The sequence below is a fragment of the Haliotis rubra genome, unplaced genomic scaffold (assembly GCF_003918875.1).
Source record: "Haliotis rubra isolate DU_JTF1 unplaced genomic scaffold, ASM391887v1 Scf409, whole genome shotgun sequence".
NCBI classification, from domain to species: domain Eukaryota; kingdom Metazoa; phylum Mollusca; class Gastropoda; order Lepetellida; family Haliotidae; genus Haliotis; species Haliotis rubra.
Window position 1 is genome coordinate 454,300 of NW_025767090.1, and position 19,109 is coordinate 473,408.

The window sequence follows — 19,109 nt, forward strand, 5'->3', positions numbered from 1 at the left end:
TCAACTGGATGTACCATTTTTGATGCCATAGTCTTCAAAGAAACGTGTTAAAGTGTTCATTATTGTCTCACAACATATAAAATCTATATCACTCGTAGAGACAACCAGCTTGTTTCCTTACGAAGTCTTAATACAAGTGTCCAATGTCTTTATTAAGCACTATCGAATCTCAGCACGCCATATTTGCCCAAACCGAAATCTGCCAAATCTCTGGCACTCTCAGAAACCATTTACCTGTCCAGATCAATACTAGTGATTAAACATTCCACGCACCTGTCCGTACTCACGCAGGTGTGAGGACAACGCTCACCACACAGTCCCTCATCAGCCTGTTGTTATTTCCGTCGTTCCAAACAGACGCTTCTTGTAGATCGGTTACCATGGTGATACCCTCTTCACGGGTGCGCGTCTGCCAAACTCCACCTTCAGCCATATTGAATTACAGTTGACTGTTTTTTCAAACTTTTCCAGTGTCATTTGTTGGGGAAATGATCGGGATGTACTGATGGAAACATTGGTGAATGTATTCTCATGGAACGTTATGAAGTTTAACATCTTTCTCTGACGGATAATACCTGAAGAAGATTGTAGTTTCATCTGACGTATGCTCGGAGCATCGGTATTTACGGCTGATGTTTCTATCGCATGTGGTATTTATATCCTACATGTGAAATAGTTATTCCAAAACGAGGAATAAGATTTAATGCATCCATGTAAATGATCTTGTGGCACAGACGAACGTCTTTGCTGGCCTGGATGTCAAACGCCCCCTCTTAGAAAAAGAAATTGTGTACGGTGAACGACGTTTGAGGTGAAGTAGGAGGAAAAGGTATTGAAATATTCATTTGACTAAATGGATCACGTCTAAAGTTTCAGAAGTCTACAAGCTTGGGTGTCTTCGAAAGCGTTGCCTTGGCAACCGGGGCAATACGAGTTCAATTACACAATCTTGATACGGGTGTGGAAGCTTCTCTCTTAGACGTGTCCGTGGTTCCGATGTGAAACTACAGCCTGGATTTTTAAGTGGATTATTTCAACTATTTATCAACATGACCTGAATATATCTGAAGCAGACGACACCTTAAAAAGGATGGAACCTGGGTCACGGAGCCAATCTTTGGCACCAAAATTGTCCTTAGCTCCGGGACGTTCTGGAAATAACCGTGTTGTTATTAATGTGGGAGGAATAAGGTATGAAACGTATAAAACGACATTAAAAAGCATTCCTGACACTCGACTGTCATGGCTGACGGAGACGACAGCCCAAAACCCTGACTACGACAGGACGACTGGGGAATATTTCTTTGATCGCCACCCTGGTGTGTTTAACATGATATTAAACTACTACCGTACAGGGCGACTTCATGCACCCACAGACGTGTGTGGACCCCTCTTTGAGGAGGAACTTGCGTTTTGGGGCATCGACGAGAAGCAGATCGAGCCCTGTTGCTGGAGCAACTACAGAGCTCACAGGGATGCTCAGGAGACACTGGCGGAATTTGATGATGGTGTTGGGGACGATGGTGGGGATACAGATGTTGAGGATGAGGATGAGATTGCCAAAAGGTTCGGGATAGTGGAGAAGAAAATTGATAAACCTTTCTGGGAACGGTGGCAACCAAGGATTTGGAGTTTGTTAGAAGATCCGAAATCTTCCACTGGAGCAAAGGTACGTACTGTTTTTAATTTTGAGTGTTTATACCTGTTGGTTTTCCAAGATAAGATGTATACATCCCCCCCACATATTGTCTATGTTATGTGTTTCCTAGACTAGTAGTGATAATATTTTTCACGGTATGACGGATCTTGCTAGAAAAGTAACCCTTGCTTGTATTACAATCCGTATTTCGTGTCCGAACCGTCAATCCACCCCGATGAAGGTGTGGAAGTGAGTACCCCAAGCTTGTCACCTTGGGTGTTTACTGGGCCGACATTATATATCCGCTGCAAGTATTGCCTGTCGTCCCTCTTGAATTACTTGTAAAAATGAATCCCTTACACTTACACGCTTACACTGAAAATATGTAATTTTGGTAGAAACAAATAAATCCAAAATAAGCCCCAGTGAGATTCTGAATCTGTGGAAAAAATCTATACTTGCTTCATATAGAGCTGTTACATTTCAGATGGGGCTGGGGTTAAGGGGAAATGATCTGGTTCAGGGACTATAAGAGATGTTGAGTAGGCCCCCATATCTTATACCTGTCACATAGTACGAAAAGAATAGGTCCCCAGTTTCCAGTGCATGCTATCCTCTGAGGATTCTTGGGTGTATCACCACACAGTACCTCAATATTGTCACCTCAAGGGTATTGTTGTGGTGAACAGTTTCCCCAGAACACTGAGCTTGTCAACTGGCCGGTGTTCCGAGGCTGATAGGTGTCCAGTACCCCACTATTGTCACCTCAAGGGAATTATTGTGAAGAAGAGTTCCCCTTATTTTCAACTGGTCGGTGTTCCGAGGCTGATAGGTGTCCAGTACCCCACTATTGTCACCTCAAGGGAATTATTGTGAAGAAGAGTTCCCCTTCTTGTCAACTGAGTTGGTGTTCCGAGGCTGATAGGTGTCCAGTACCCCACTATTGTCACCTCAAGGGAATTATTGTGAAGAAGAGTTCCCCCTTATTTTTCAACTGGTCGGTGTTCCGAGGCTGATAGGTGTCCAGTACCCCACTATTGTCACCTCAAGGGAATTATTGTGAAGAAGAGTTCCCCCTTATTTTTCAACTGGTCGGTGTTCCGAGGCTGATAGTCCAGTGTCCAGTACCCCACTATTGTCACCTCAAGGGGAATTATTGTGAAGAAGAGTTCCCCTGATGGGTGTTACCCCAATTTTCACCTCAACTGGTCGGTGTTCCGAGGCTGATATGTATCCAGTACCCCACTATTGTCACCTCAAAGGGAATTATTGTGAAGAAGAGTTCCCTTCTTGTCAACTGGTCGGTGTTCCGAGGCTGATAGGTGTCCAGTACCCCAATATTGTCACCTCAAGGGAATTATTGTGAAGAAGAGTTCCCCTTCTTGTCAACTGGTCGGTGTTCCGAGGCTGATAGGTGTCCAGTACCCCACTATTGTCACCTCAAAGGGAATTATTGTGAAGAAGAGTTCCCCTTGATATTGTCAACTAGTCGGTGTTCCGAGGCTGATCCGAGGATGATAGGTGTCCAGTACCTCAATATTGTCACCTCAAGGGAATTATTGTGAAGAAGAGTTCCCCTTATTTGTCAACTGGTCGGTGTTCCGAGGCTGATAGGTGTCCAGTACCTCAATATTGTCACCTCAAGGGAATTATTGTGAAGAAGAGTTCCCCCTTATTTTTCAACTGGTCGGTGTTCCGAGGCTGATATGTGTCCAGTACCTCACTATTGTCACCTCAAGGGAATTATTGTGAAGAAAGTTCCCCTTCTTGTATCGGTGTTCCGAGGGATGAGAGTGTCCAGTACCTCAATCTTGTCACCTCAAGAATTATTGTGAAGAAGAGTTCCCCTTCTTTCCAAGTCGGTGTTGAGGCTGATAGGTGTCCAGTACCCCAATATTGTCACCTCAAGGGAATTATTGTGAAGAAGAGTTCCCCCTTCTTGTCAACTGGTCGGTGTTCCGAGGCTGATAGGTGTCCAGTACCCCAATATTGTCACCTCAAGGGAATTATTGTGAAGAAGAGTTCCCCTTCTTGTCAACTGGTCGGTGTTCCGAGGCTGATAGGTGTCCAGTACCCCAATATTGTCACCTCAAGGGAATTATTGTGAAGAAGAGTTCCCCTTCTTGTCAACTGGTCGGTGTTCCGAGGCTGATAGGTGTCCAGTACCCCACTATTGTCACCTCAAGGGAATTATTGTGAAGAAGAGTTCCCCTTCTTGTCAACTGGTCGGTGTTCCGAGGCTGATAGGTGTCCAGTACCCCAATATTGTCACCTCAAGGGAATTATTGTGAAGAAGAGTTCCCCTTCTTGTCAACTGGTCGGTGTTCCGAGGATGATAGGTGTCCAGTACCTCAATATTGTCACCTCAAGGGAATTATTGTGAAGAAGAGTTCCCCTTCTTGTCAACTGGTCGGTGTTCCGAGGCTGATAGGTGTCCAGTACCTCAATATTGTCACCTCAAGGGAATTATTGTGAAGAAGAGTTCCCCTTCTTGTCAACTGGTCGGTGTTCCGAGGATGACAGGTGTCCAGTACCCCAATGTTGTCACCTCAAGGGAATTATTGTGAAGAAGAGTTCCCCTTCTTGTCAACTGGTCGGTGTTCCGAGGCTGATATGTGTCCAGTACCCCACTATTGTCACCTCAAGGGAATTATTGTGAAGAAGAGTTCCCCTTCTTGTCAACTAGTCGGTGTTCCGAGGCTGATAGGTGTCCAGTACCCCACTATTGTCACCTCAAGGGAATTATTGTGAAGAAGAGTTCCCCTTCTTGTCAACTGGTCGGTGTTCCGAGGCTGATAGGTGTCCAGTACCCCACTATTGTCACCTCAAGGGAATTATTGTGAAGAAGAGTTGAAGAAGAGTTCCCCTTCTTGTCAACTAGTCGGTGTTCCGAGGCTGATAGGTGTCCAGTACCCCAATATTGTCACCTCAAGGGAATTATTGTGAAGAAGAGTTCCCCTTCTTGTCAACTGGTCGGTGTTCCGAGGATGATAGGTGTCCAGTACCTCAATATTGTCACCTCAAGGGAATTATTGTGAAGAAGAGTTCCCCCTTATTTTTCAACTGGTCGGTGTTCCGAGGCTGATATGTGTTCAGTACCTCAATATTACCACCTCAAGGGAATTATTGTGAAGAATAGTTCTCCATTATACTGTGCTTGTCAACTGGTCGGTATTCCGAGGCTGATAGGTGTCCAGTACCCTAATATTGTCACCTCAAGGATCTGTTTATATATTTTGTAACTAAAACAAGTCCATGATTCATGAGTCATGGGAAATGATACATGGTACATGGTACATGATACTTTGAATCCAACACATTTAAACAGTTTAACAACCATAACACAACTGAAATTTGACGTCAAATTCCTCATAAATTGATCATGCATAATGCATAATACATGTTCAAACAATTAGTTCACTTACAAAAACGAGAACGTGTGGTAAATGTGAAAACAGAATATTGCAAACACAGTTTTTGATTGATGTTTAAAAACGCAGTTGTTACCTTATGCTGTCAGTGTCACAGTTGGATACACGTTCTAGCGTCTTAGTACCTTGCCGGAGCAAAACATGAAAACAAGATGTTGAACCTCGTCTTTCATTGATAGTATTGCCACTTAAAGACTAGTTTTATATTTACGAGTGATAGCATTCGTATTATTCGTACATACATACATACATACATACATACATACATACATACATACATACATACATACATACATACATACATACATACATACATACATACATACATACATACATACATACATACATACATACATACATACATACATACATACATACATACATACATACATACATACACATACATACATACATACATACATACATACATACATACATACATACATACATACATACATACATACATACATACATACATACATACATACATACATGCATACATACATACATACATACATGCATGCATACATAGAAACACGACAGGCCAACGCGAGGGAATATCACACAGAATACATTCATTCAGGAATTACTCATCTTCCATATATCATTTCTCGATTTTCGGTGATGAAATAATTAAATTTTCATCGCTATTTTCTTTTTGTGCTCAAGTGGATAAACGAGATAATTCCCAAACGTGTTATGTTTTTCAGTTGAAGTGGTTTTACATTAATTTAAAAAGCCTTTTTTCTATTTAACTTTTCCTCATAACTTAAACATGGCATGAAGAAACGTTACGATAGGCAGTTAGTGATTAGAATCTACTGGTCGAGGCTATTAATTGTGCTACAGAGACCATGATAATTCACTAAATCAATGAAACCTGTATATTGCATATCTGGAAGATATCTAAAGGGTCAAAGTCCTTTCACTACAGTCATTGACACGACAGAACATAGTTCCAACTTTAGAATCTATCAAAATATAACAAAATGTCATGAATAGAAGTTTAATACGACCAAACTGTAGACAGACATATTCCTATCGCTCCGTTATTGACTATATAATGCATGAAATTAATGTATAATAGTCGAGAGCAGTGTAGTAATACTTGTATTGCAATTTTCAAACAGCTGAACAAAGGTTAGTAAACGCTCTCAATAAACGCTCGAAGGAATAAACAGACAATGCAGGAATTTCCAGAAAATGTGTGCAACACATACAAGGCCAGAACCCTGCTTATGTTTTTGGCTATTTCATGAAACTAAGATCTTGCACAGAGCAAAAACTGTAGTTTATTTGAAGAAAACAAAACATAATACCCATTTTCTCGATATGGTCAATCTGTGTCATAACTCAGCTGCGTACAAAATAAATCTTCACACATTTTTGGATGTTGTGATGAAGCAAAGAAAGTGTAAAGCTGAATTAATTCTAACACGCAACACCCATGGAACGTTGAAAGAGAAAATTCCAGATTCGCAATGATAGGAAAATATGAATAATGCAATATTGCATTAAAATATTTCAATAAGCTTTACGACAAGCATTCTTTCCAATTGCCAGGTAGCACCTTCGTTATGCAATATTTACCTACAGTTGACAAATGTCGACATGATAAATGTCCCCATCCGGTGTGGTAACGGATCACCCACGTCATTCATGCATAATAAAACAAACATGCCATCTGGCTCTAAGGTTTCTTGGTGATGTCATTTCTATTTTCAAAGCCTATGCGTCATTGGGTAAATGTAAATTATAAGTCTCTTTCCATACTCATAAGAAATCTCTGCCACAAGCAAAGTAAAAGTAATGTATGATTTCGATTATATCATAAGCATCTGAACCACTGTTAGGTAGGATGATGCCAGATGTTCGTGAAGGTCACAAACACATGAAAATACACGTCAGTTGTACACCAAATAAAACATGTACACAAAATCAATAGGAAATTGCATGGGACATCATTTTGTCACTGATGAGTTAAATTTGGAAACGCCCTCTTTATGCCTACCGCAAAACTCTTTGCAAGCTTCGCTGATGATGAGGCATTACACACGTGGATGCTTCAACTGTAATATATGTCTGCAGTCGGGACTGAATAAATAAACATTCTTGCAATCTGAATATGTAGGGTAGGCTAGAGGAGTGGTTTACGCCCTCGTTCATCATACCGAAGCCCTGGTTCGATTCCTCACATGGGTACAATGTGAGGCTCATATCTGGAGCTACTTTCCAAGCTTTGGTTGGAATATTTCTGAAAAGGGGCATGAAACCAAACTCATTCTCTGGCGAAAAGAGAACACTCTTGGCAATTTGAGAAAGATAAAAATAAAATGGTTTCAAATTGAATAGGAAAATCTCTGATTATCGGACAATTCTAAACACACGCGATTAAGAACTTTGGTTTAAAGTGACAGGAAGCTGAAAGTGTATCAAGTTGCTAATCAAAAGCCTGTTACTCAAGACAAACTGATGACAAACCAAAAACTGCTTTACCCAATGTAAAACAAACCTTGTGTATTGATTGCCATTGGTGTGGTCATGTCTGTTTCAAGTACAAATTCTCAGAACACTCAGCATTTTTGGTTAAATACTATCTGGAATTTCAGTCTCTGACATTATTCAGCATCTGCATCATATTATCGCTTTGTGTCACACTTGGAGTCGCTTGATGGCTTTGCTCAGTGTCTTCAGATGTATTTTTAAACGTTAGTTCACTTGAATTAGCATTTCGCATTAAACTCACAGTTTTATTTCATTGGGTTTGTACAGGAATAAGCCGTGAAGGTCTGGGTTAGAATATTGATCTTCAGTAACCCATGCTTGTCGTAAGAGGCGACTAACGGGATCGGGTGGTCAGGCTCGCTGACTTGGTTGACACATGTCATCGGTTCCCAATTGCGTAGATCGATGCTCATGCTGTTGATCACGGGGTTGTCTGGTCCAGACTCGATTATTTACAGACCGCCGCCATATAGCTTGAATATTGCTGGGTGCGGCGTAAAACTAAACTCACTCACTCACTTGTACAGACGTAAATATATGCGACAACAAAGTTCCAGAATCATAAGAAATAATCTCTTCATGCATACATTGTACCTCGTTAACCGGAAGCTATTTACATTTGCAAGAAACCTTGGTGAATTATGCGACTTGAAGCTGGGTGGTATGGAATCCAAGAACGGACATTGTCGCGTTGTCGCCCTCACAAAAACAAGCAAAAAAGTGGCCAAAGGAACTACTGCATGTACTAAGGGCGAAAATGAAACACCTCGAATATCTGAGGGGGAAAAATGTAGTTACGCGTATATGTGTTCTAACTCGATGCTGTCCACTCGGTAGATAGCCGGACTTCTGTATGTCGACATTTAGGCCTAAATCCTTAACATGGACACCTATACCTGTACTGGACCGGCTCTCGTCATTTACCTTTCTTCAGAGTGAGTGAGTGAGTGCTTGAGTGTGTGCGTGCATGCATGTAGTTTTACGTGGCTCGTATTCCAGCAACATCACCAGAAAATGGGATCCGTACATTGTACCCATGTGGGAAATCGAATCCGAGTTTGGCGTGACGAGCGAACGCTTTAACCACTAGGCTACCCCACCGCCCATAACGCCTCTCTATTGTGAATAACTATTAACCATTGTGAATCTTAACAATGTATTTAACACGTATAAATGTTTTAAAGAGTTCAATCAAATTAGCCGGGACTGCCAGTTCGCTGCTCGAGCCAGGTCGCCTTTAAATGTATCATACTCACTGCTTGGCTCCAGATTGCGGAGGTCTGAATAATTGATCAGCTAAGGAAGAGAGGCGATAAAGAGATTTGTCTTTGGGTGGAAATGAGATTTACATTAATGATGTGCACGGAGGATATCAAACAATACTAAACAAACGACCAGGCACAGCTATATGCTCCTTTACCCCGAGTTGGTCTAAACAAGTTCAAAAATATATCTTAGTAAAATAAAACAAGTTACGCGTATTCTGTCGAAGGTCGTTCCATTGTAAACTATCTCTAATTATCATTTACCAAAATGTGATTTCTAAGTGGTCGTAGAAAAAGTGTTATTGGTGAGTGAGTGAGTTTAGTTTTACGCCGCACTCAGCAATATTCCAGCTATATGGCGGCGGTCTGTTTATAATCGAGTCTGGACCTGGCAATCCAGTGATCAACAGCATGAGCATCGATTTGCGCAACTGAGAACCGATGACATGTGTCAACCAAGTCAGCGAGCCTGATCACCCGATCCCGTTAGTCGCCTCTTACGACAAGCATGGGTTACTGAAGGTTCATTCTAACCCGGACCTTCGCGGGTTGTTATTGGTAGGCGTTCACATTCAAATTTGTATTACTTGGAATGCATAAAGAGAAAGGCAACACCATGTACCAGCTTCGGCGACATGTTTATTGTTGTTCTAACAAGAACATTTAATGCTATCTTTTTATGAAATCAAAAAGCCATTATCATATTAAATGTGAGGGTACGAATTATCATACTACAATTACAAAATCAAACTTTTTAACTGAAAATCGGTTGGGGGAGTAGACTAAAATAACGCGTTCGATAGTCTTGTCAAAGATCCGAGGTCGAATTCCTACACTGAATACAAGGTGGAAAGCCCTTTCAGATTTCCCGTGCCCTGGTATTACGAAAGGCGCATCATATTAATGCTTATCTGTAATCATAATTTTAATCGTAGTGAGGCAACTGAGCAAGGATTTGCTATAAACAATGTAATGATTTTACAGCTTCGATATGCCTCATTCCCCACATGGGGGGAATGTGTGAACACCCTTTACGGTGTCCCCCCGCCGTGATATTGCGGGAATATTGCTAAAGCGGCGTAAAACTAAACACACTCACTCACTCGCAATGTAAAGAGGAAACAAAATATTCCCGTTGTAATTCCGGTGCATCCTAGATCCAAATCCATTTTATTATTGCTGGTTCGGAGAAATCATTTCATTTGACTTATAGCTGGTTCTTAGAACTATTTGACGCATTTTGCTATTGTAACATCGTGTCCCTGTGTTGAGGTTCGATCCTGACAGACATATCCACTTTGTTACCTACTCTATTGGCGACTGACATCAAGTGGTATTGTAGGATACAAGATACAAGTTACTTATATGAGATATCAGATAAAGGTTTTCCTGATCCTGAAGATTTTCAAACCGGCAAATGGCTTTTATATTTCGTTAACTGCTATTTAACTTTTGGATGGCCAAAGCTGTATTTCGTTTTGATAAAGAGTAATATCTATAGTTCAGTTCGATCATTTTACAGCGTCTTTTGCATAGAATGAGTGTGTCAGTATCGTTTTACGACGCTTTTAGCAATATTCCAGCAATATCACGACAGGGGACACCAGAAAAGGGCTTCACACATTGTACCCATGTGGGGATTCGAACCCGGGTCTTCGGCGTGACGAGCGGAGGTTTTAACCACTAGGCTACCCCACCAACCTTTTTTGCATGTCATGTCATCGTATCCCAATTGCGTAGGTCGATGTTCATGCTGTTGATCACTGGATTGTCTGGTCCAGACTCGATTATTTACAGACCGCCGCCATATAGCTGGAATATTGCTAAGTGCGGCGTAAAACTAAACTCATTCACTCAGTCATTCACCTTTTTGCATGGAAACCGATATTGATCTTAAACACAACGCATATTTTCATATATTATTCCATTCTATTTTTCCGATGAGAATGAATATACGAACGTAATCTCAACTCAATTAAACATACGTATTGCAATCTATGAGTTTGGGCAGATATATCAAATGACGATTGCGTTTACCCCACAGCTCCTTTGGTCTGAAGTAAACAGCGGGATGATGAACATCTTGTGTGGTTAGTGAGGCAGATATGTCGTGCTGATAATCTCAACCCTCATTTTAATGGACCATGAGGGGAATAAGGTTTATCGTGTACATTATGTAGGAAGGAGAGCAATTTCCTTCACATCACATAGTGAAATAAAAAATTATATGTTCTTTTGATGATAGACCTAGTCCATCATGCACTCTTTGAGAAAGTAAACAAGCTGTTTCGTGCGGTGGGCTTCGATTTACTGTATGTTTGAAGGCTGAAATATTAATACTGAGGGCGAAGAAGCACGCTTGGTTTGTACTTTAAAGACAATTGTAAGGGACTTCTAGTTAATCAATATGTTATTTCGCTTTCGCTAAAACGGAGGTTCAGCCTTCGGTTGTTTCGAAAATTAAGATTTAAAGATTTAAAGCCGTTATTTTGATTATATCAAGACAAATTAGCTTGTTGTGTGAGGAAGAACAAAATTAATGTGAGTGAGTGAGTTTACTCCGCACTTAGCAATATTCCAGCTATATGGCAGCGGTCTGTAAATAATCGAGTCTGGACCAGACAATCCAGTGATGAACAGCATGAGCATCGATCTACGCAATTTGGATCCGATGACATGTGTCAACCAAGCCAGAGAGCCTGACCATCCGATCCCGTTAGTCGCCTGTTACAAGCATGGATTAATGAAGATCAATTTTAACCCGGATCTTCTCGGGTGCCCAGAATAATGTAGATACGATTGTCACGTTGGAGTGTAGAGGCATATTGCTGAAACATCCAGGAACATCATCCAGAAACTGAGTCTCATTAACCAATTCAGACAATGACCTACTTTCCAGCGGATCCGAATGAAAAGAGACACTACAAACAACTATGGTTACACGAAATTCCAATTCCTTGTTTCATAAGAAAATGGTATTTGCAATTGAATTTTAATTTTAAACTTAAAAAAAATAGTATTTCTCTATTTTAGGACGAGGTTTAGGCAGCGTGTCGTTAACTAAGACGTCACAGATTGCCCCTGTTTGAAGAGGTCGTACAATTATTCATAATTCATCTGGCTCACTGGTTACACGTGTTATGTGTTATTTTTTTAACGTACAATGTGATTGATATAATATCAAGTCCGTACCAGACCGCCAAACATTTCTAGCGTCCGAGCCTCGTTTTGAGATTTCCAGATTTCCTTTTGTCAGAGCACAGAGCACTCTGCACGACGTGTTTGCAAGGATAGGAAGGAGCGTAGTGTTGCAATATACAAGTGATTAGATGTATCAAATAATACTGATTAATATTTATATATATCCAGTTGAATGAGTTGGTCTCAAAATTCTGACTGGTTATTGTACTTAGTTGCGCAGTATGACGGAACCCAGTCAGCAAGAAACGAGACTGTTGTGTAATCAATGTTTTGACTTGCATCCTGGGCCTTTGGCGTGACGAGCAACGCTTTATACCACTAGGCTAACCTCACCGCCACTACTACGTCTTAGAAGGATTGGCTAACGGCGCTCCTTTAGATATTACAGCGTCTATTTATTCTATAAGCAATCCTAACACCTTGTGTTCAGCGGTCGACTTACACCCGCGTGTCTCTTCGCCTGCTACTATGGGTATCAGAGGGTCACAATCGCCGCTCTGATTGGGCAGTATGGATGAACAACCACTAGTAATAACAACTCACGTATGTGATTGGTTGACTGCAAAATCGACAATGTATATCGATTTTATACTATCGATTACTGCTCTTATAACTTGATCTGTCTGTACATGTCTACTTTTGAGTATATCCCATTCATACGAAAGGCCGTAGTGTTGCTGCTCAAATATTTACAGATAGATTAATATGACGACTCTCAGAAATGCATTATCCCATACATTTTTGTGTGGCATTTCTGACGAGTAATGTTTATTGATCTAGAAATATTTAAGCAACAACATAAAGGTTTGTGATTTATACCCTGACCTATTTATATAGATTATTTTAGTGACATTTAACATTTATCTATGTAACTATTTTCAGTGTCAATGCACACTCAAATGATGATTGCCATAACTTCATTCTTCTTCCTTCCTTCTTTCAGGTCATTGCACTAATCTCCGTCGTGTTCGTCCTTCTGTCCATCTCGGTTTTCTGCATGGAGACTCATATAATATTCCGGCACCCCCGGAACAGTTCGGCGGCGGCAGGGACAACTGTACGAGAAACTCAACGCTTAACACGTCCCTTGATATTCTTGGATGTCATTGAATACACGTGTATCACCTATTTTACCATAGAAATAATCATTCGCTTTCTGTTTTGCCCCAGCAAACTTTCACATTTGAAACACGCTTTAAACTGGGTGGATTTTACGTCAGTAATTCCTTTTTATACAAAGATTATTGTGGTGGCCATAGACCCATCTTTAGAAGATTCAACTGGATTGTATTTTCTTAATTCGTTACGATTAATTAGAATTTTTAGAATTTTAAAATTGACTCGACATGTGAGCGGCTTGAAAATTTTAGCTCAGACAATCAAAGCCAGTGCAAAGGAACTTCTCCTGTTGATTTTAGTTCTGGGTATCGGAGTTTTGATATTTTCCTGTTTAATATTCTATGCCGAGCAAGTTGAGGAATCTTCGAAAAATGACTTCCGGGATATTCCAATAGCGTTTTGGTGGGCTGTGGTAACCATGACGACACTTGGATACGGTGATATATACCCAAGGACGGGGCTTGGTTACATCGTTGGTGCTATATGCGCACTTTGTGGTCTGCTCATGTTGGCACTTCCGGTTCCGGTGATTGTGAACAACTTCACCCTGTACTATTCCCATGCTCAAGCTAGGATGAAGCTCCCGAAGAAGACCAAGAACTTTCTAGTAGGAGCAGCCGACGCCCTCAAGCAACACGACTCTCGCGTCAGTCTCGAGAGCGGTGAGAGCAACCCTGAGCGTTCTTCAAGCTCGGATATTCTCAAGAACCTTCATGAGAAGGTGGACCGAAAGGGCAGCAATAACAGCCAAGAAAGCGCCGACAGCGGGATAAAAACAGGTAAATATTTACACAAGAAGTTATTCTCAGACCCAGGAGGGTGTGAGATGGGTGGAAGGTAGAAAAAGTTCGCACTCCTCTATTTCAAGTATCACCACGATGACGTACCATACATTGAACCACATCATTAAGTGGCATGTTAACACAGGCAATTGTTTTAACCATCCCTATTACATGTATAAAATTCACCTACAAAAACGTTTCTCCCCACGATCGAGCCATTTTTCTCCCTCAAAAGCTGCTCTTTGCAGTTTACTAGTATTAGCTATGATAAGTTACGGATCTTTCTAATTCCGAGACACGTGAAGATCCGGGTTAGAATTGGTTTAAGTAACCCATGTTTGTCGTAAGAGACGACTAACGGAGTCGGGTGGACGGGCACGTTGACTTGGCTGACAAATATCATCATTTTCCTAATTGCACAGATCGATGCTCATGCTCTTGGTCACTGGATTGTCTGGTCCAGGCTCGATTATTTACAGAGCGTCACCATATAGCTTCAAGATTGATGACAAACACACAAATCTAATTCCGATGCTTGTGTTTCCCTCAAGCACAGAGTGACATCTCAGGTGAAGGATTGTGTAAATAAAACGACACTAAACGTCAATGGCATCTTATTCACTGCCAAGTGCAGATATGACATACTGTTGTGTATTCCTAACACCATGCGTCTATAAAGAGTGTCTAAGGAGATGCATAGGCAATTCCTTAGCTACAACGAACGGTTGTGAAACAAACAGTTCAATTAGAACTATTCACATACCACAAATATAGCTCGGAAACTACCGGGCTAAAGAAAGTTCTCGCCAGTGTTAGATGGTGGCTAAAAATAGAACAGGCAAGAATTGGTGAACTTTCGGTCATCCTGGTTGTGTTTTGGTGGTTGTTTTTAGCCAAGTAGTATTTTGGAAACGTTTTTAAATTTGGCGTCCTATACTTACTTTTGCCCTTGAGTATACATGAACGTCATAAAGATGCGTAGTACTTTTTAAAAAAATAAAACACATACGAAAATGCATACGGCAGCTTCATACGACAAAACACTTCGGAGATGTACGAAACCCCACCCCTCATCCTGACCCAGTCTGACAGTCAACAGTATGAAAACTCTATTTTGACTAAAAAAACAAAAACAAAAACAAACAAACAAAAAAAACCACACACACCATTGTATACCTGATGCAATAACATTAATTCAATTCATCGTGTTCACTGTGCCTCAAACAAAAAGCTGCCTATCTCATAGTTTATAAATTTGCTTTTCAAACTACGAATTAAAAATTCATCACGACCTTTTTAACTGAACGTGTTACCAGAGTTTTCCAACACGAATAGGGACAATGAAACCATAAAGCGGAAGTTGCTTTCATAGATCTCAGATAGTTTCTCATAATTAATGGTTAATATCCAATGCAGTGATATTATGTCTGACGTCACGGGATATTATTAAAGACGAGGAAGACAAGGTGATACTAAGCCATATCGTCATTACGTATGTGTGGCCTACAGATCTTACGAGAGCAGAATGTTATATATTCTGAAGTGATTCTGACATCAGTTAGACATTCTCAGAACGACGTCACAGTAAATTCACTGTGATGACGAGAACAATAATGACGTCATTTATTTTTAACAATGCTTTCACAATTGACTTGCCTTTGCATGTGTGTGTGACAAATGCCACCGGAAAAGCAGGATACGCTCGGTTTTTAACAAAACACCTGGTATCATTCTGATATGACGATACAGTAAAATCGTCGAATGAGTTCTGCTTTTAGCACTTCTTATGATTTGCTTCTATTTATTTATATTGGTTCTGACACGAGTCAACTCTCAATGTTAAGTCGGATACTTCATACTAGAAGCATTAAAATTCTTGTAAAGAACTTCGACCTTAGGAGTTAATGTTATTTAACTGACGACGGAACGAACTTGATTGTGTGATTACAGACGCTGTCAGTGTGGATCAGTAAATGAAACACTGAGAGAGGTTAAACTTGTGCATGTGCGCGTGTGTGTGCGTGCTTGTGTGCGTGTGTGTCTTTCGCTTATATAAGTGTAACACCTGCAATATATTATTCTTGGCACCATCTTAATATTCAGGTATTTCTTCCCAGTCACAGTTTGATCAGAACTAAAGTGATTCACTCGCTCAAGTCAACATGATGTTTCTTATGGTTATGGAGAGTGTTGTGCCGCTTATCGTGATGCCAATTGCAATTTAATTCTAATATGTGTTTCGTACATTCATTATACGACAGTTGCAAATATAAAATCAACATTTTACATTGTAAATAAAGGTGACTGTATGATGCTGTCTGATTGTTAAATGGGATTAGATCCTGGGAAACTGGGCGTTATTCATAGCCTATGAATACTTTTCTTGATGAGTACGTTTCTTTCTCAGTCCCAAATTTGTATAAAACCCGTATATTCGGCTTGAAGAAATAGTTACCTCGTACAATAAATATTCCGTTTGATCGACATTTATCAGAGCAACTTCAATTTAGTTTCCACCCCCATCCTCTGCATATTCCGCTGAACAAGCAGGTTATCACGGAAGCGTGGTTTAACTCTATGACTTGTGACGTAGCTCATGGAGCTCATTATAGCTCATGGAATTTCAGAGTGGCGCCATGTCTGTTTAATAATCTCAGAGTATTATTTTACACTATGCAACCTGCAAAACATATATTTATCTCCTGAATAAGTTCCTAGAAGTAGGAGAATTTTTCAAATAAAATATCTTGAATATTGTATTGAATCATGACATCAACCATGATGTTAGGAGATAGCGTAGCTATTATGACGTCATAGTCGTTACAACACGTGTACTTCATGCTCATATTCTCTCATCCACGTCAAGCCATATTGAGTTAAACTGAACCGTCGAATTTATTAAGGTCTGTTTCACAAATAATCAATAATTTTCTAAATAGGCTTGAACTAGCCCATCAGCATGGCCCAACAGTCATACAACCCGAGTATATTTATGAATATAGATAAATTAATCGATTTCATGAATATTATCATGAGCGGTGGCTTTCATTTCTGCCACAGGTGTTAGAAAGAACGAGGTTTCAATTAGATTTAACACTGCGGCATATTTTGTCAAACGAGGTCATTACAAAGACCTGCTTGGTGCTAATGGGCCAAGGTTAGAACATACCATAAACACAGGAAGGCTGTTGGGTGGGTGGGGTGTGGGCCTGATGGGGGTGGGTGAGTGGGTTGTGCTCGGCGAACACGGCAATGTGGCTAGCTGCTCATAATATCATCCACTGGTTTGTCTTGCCGAATATATAGATTATTTACAGTTCTTTGTTAGATTGCTACATTGATGAAAGTAGAACAGCACACTAGTAGTCTAAGCTCTTAATTCGGTTTTCGGACCTGCAACCTGATTTTGAGTAAACTTGACATGGGTCAGACTTAGATAATGATAGTGATGATGACGGTGGAGATAGTGATGATGACGGTGGAGATAGTGATGTTGAGGTGAACTGTAGTTTGAGATTACTACGTTGTATAAGCAACGCACGCGTTCGTGTGTGTGTGTGCGCGTGTGCGTGCGTGCGCGCGCAGTGGGGTAGCCTAGTGGTTAAAGCGTTGGCTCGTCACGCCGAAGACCCGGGTTCGAGTCCCCATATGGGTACAAGGTGTAAAGCCTATTTCTGGAGGGCCCCCCAGTGATATTGCTAGAATATTGCTAAAAGTGGCGTAAAACCATACTCACTCATTCCTGGAATACCTTATTGACGTGCACGTTAACAATGTCAATCAGGACCCAGGATTAGGAGTTTTCAGGTTTTTTTTGTTTGGTTGTTCGTTTGGTTGGTTGCTGTTTACCACCGCAATATTCCAGCTATATGGCGGCGGTCTGTAAATAATGGACCAGACAATCCAGTGATCAACAGCATTAGCATCGATCTGCGATGACATGTGTCAACCACGTCAGCGAGCCTGACCACCCGATAAAGTTAGTCGAGTCTTATGACAAGCATGGGTTGCTGAAGACGAATTCCAACCCGGATCTTCACGGGTGAGGTGTTTTTGTACCAACCGGAAGTTATATTTGAAATGGAAAGGAAAGCAGTTGTACATTTGATCACACGTCAGTTTTCATCCAAATTAAGCAACTAATTTCTTGTCAGATTTACAAATGTCTTTGATTGAACGATGAAAAACGCTTTGAATGAGACATAAATGATTATTATGCCACAAATACTTTTCTTTGAGAAATAAAACCCCGAAACCAAAATACCTTACATTTAACAGACATCGAATTCAGGAACTATTGTACTGTTATTTACTATATTGAACGGAGCGGTTGGGTAGCCTTATGGTGGCTCATTCGGGCCATCGCTTTATCGCCCTGAAAAATCTAGGCGATATTGCGACAAAGCGATAGCACGACACGATATTGCGATATGGCGACACGATATAGCGATATTGCGATACAGCCCAAAAAACGAAATAGCGATAACACGACACGATATGGCGATAGCAAGACACGATATAGCGATAGCAAGACACGACATTGCGATAACACGACACGAAATGGCGATAACACGACACGAAATGGCGATAACACGACACGAAATGGCGAAACAGCGATATTGCGATATAGCGATACGGCGATAATGCGATATAAACAGGCGACACGGCGATAGTGCGACATAACGATATGACGATATAGCGATACTGCGATAAAGCGAAATTGCGATAATGCGAAATGGTTAAGCGACATGGCGAAACAGCGATACTGCGATATGGCGATAAAGCGATATATTCATCTTTATATGAGTTTGTGTGTATGTGGTATGTACTTATGTGTATTTGTGTGATGCGTCCATGTTGTATTTGAATTAGTCTCGTATTAGTTTAAGTGAGAAAGCAAAAACTTTCTAGGGATTTCACGTAATGATAATATTCGGTGTATGCAAATGGATTTTATGCAATAGTAATCTTCTATGCATGCCCATCATAAATATGGTGCTATTGTGTAACTCATCGTCTGAATCATCAAAATGCAGCAACAGCCGAATAATACAAACAGAAAGAAACACACATGATCGACGAAGCACTAAAAGGTGGAGTGGTTATTATTATTTAAGACTAGATCTCTTATAGCAACTTCGGCGTCATATCACCACTAAATAAAGCA

The 19,109-nt window shown here is 40.7% G+C and overlaps 1 protein-coding gene across 1 annotated transcript in view; it reads left to right on the top strand.

Annotated features, from left to right (window-relative positions):
• Window positions 1-418: 418 nt before the first annotated feature.
• The window catches only part of LOC124287936 (potassium voltage-gated channel subfamily C member 1-like), a 28,032-nt gene continuing 9,341 nt past the window's right edge, over window positions 419-19,109 (top strand). Inside the window, exons 1-2 of the mRNA XM_046724429.1 lie at window positions 419-1,669; window positions 12,985-13,939. Of these exons, the coding sequence (XP_046580385.1) occupies window positions 1,091-1,669; window positions 12,985-13,939 (1,534 nt within the window). The 5' untranslated portion in view covers window positions 419-1,090. The remainder of the gene's footprint in view (window positions 1,670-12,984; window positions 13,940-19,109) is intronic.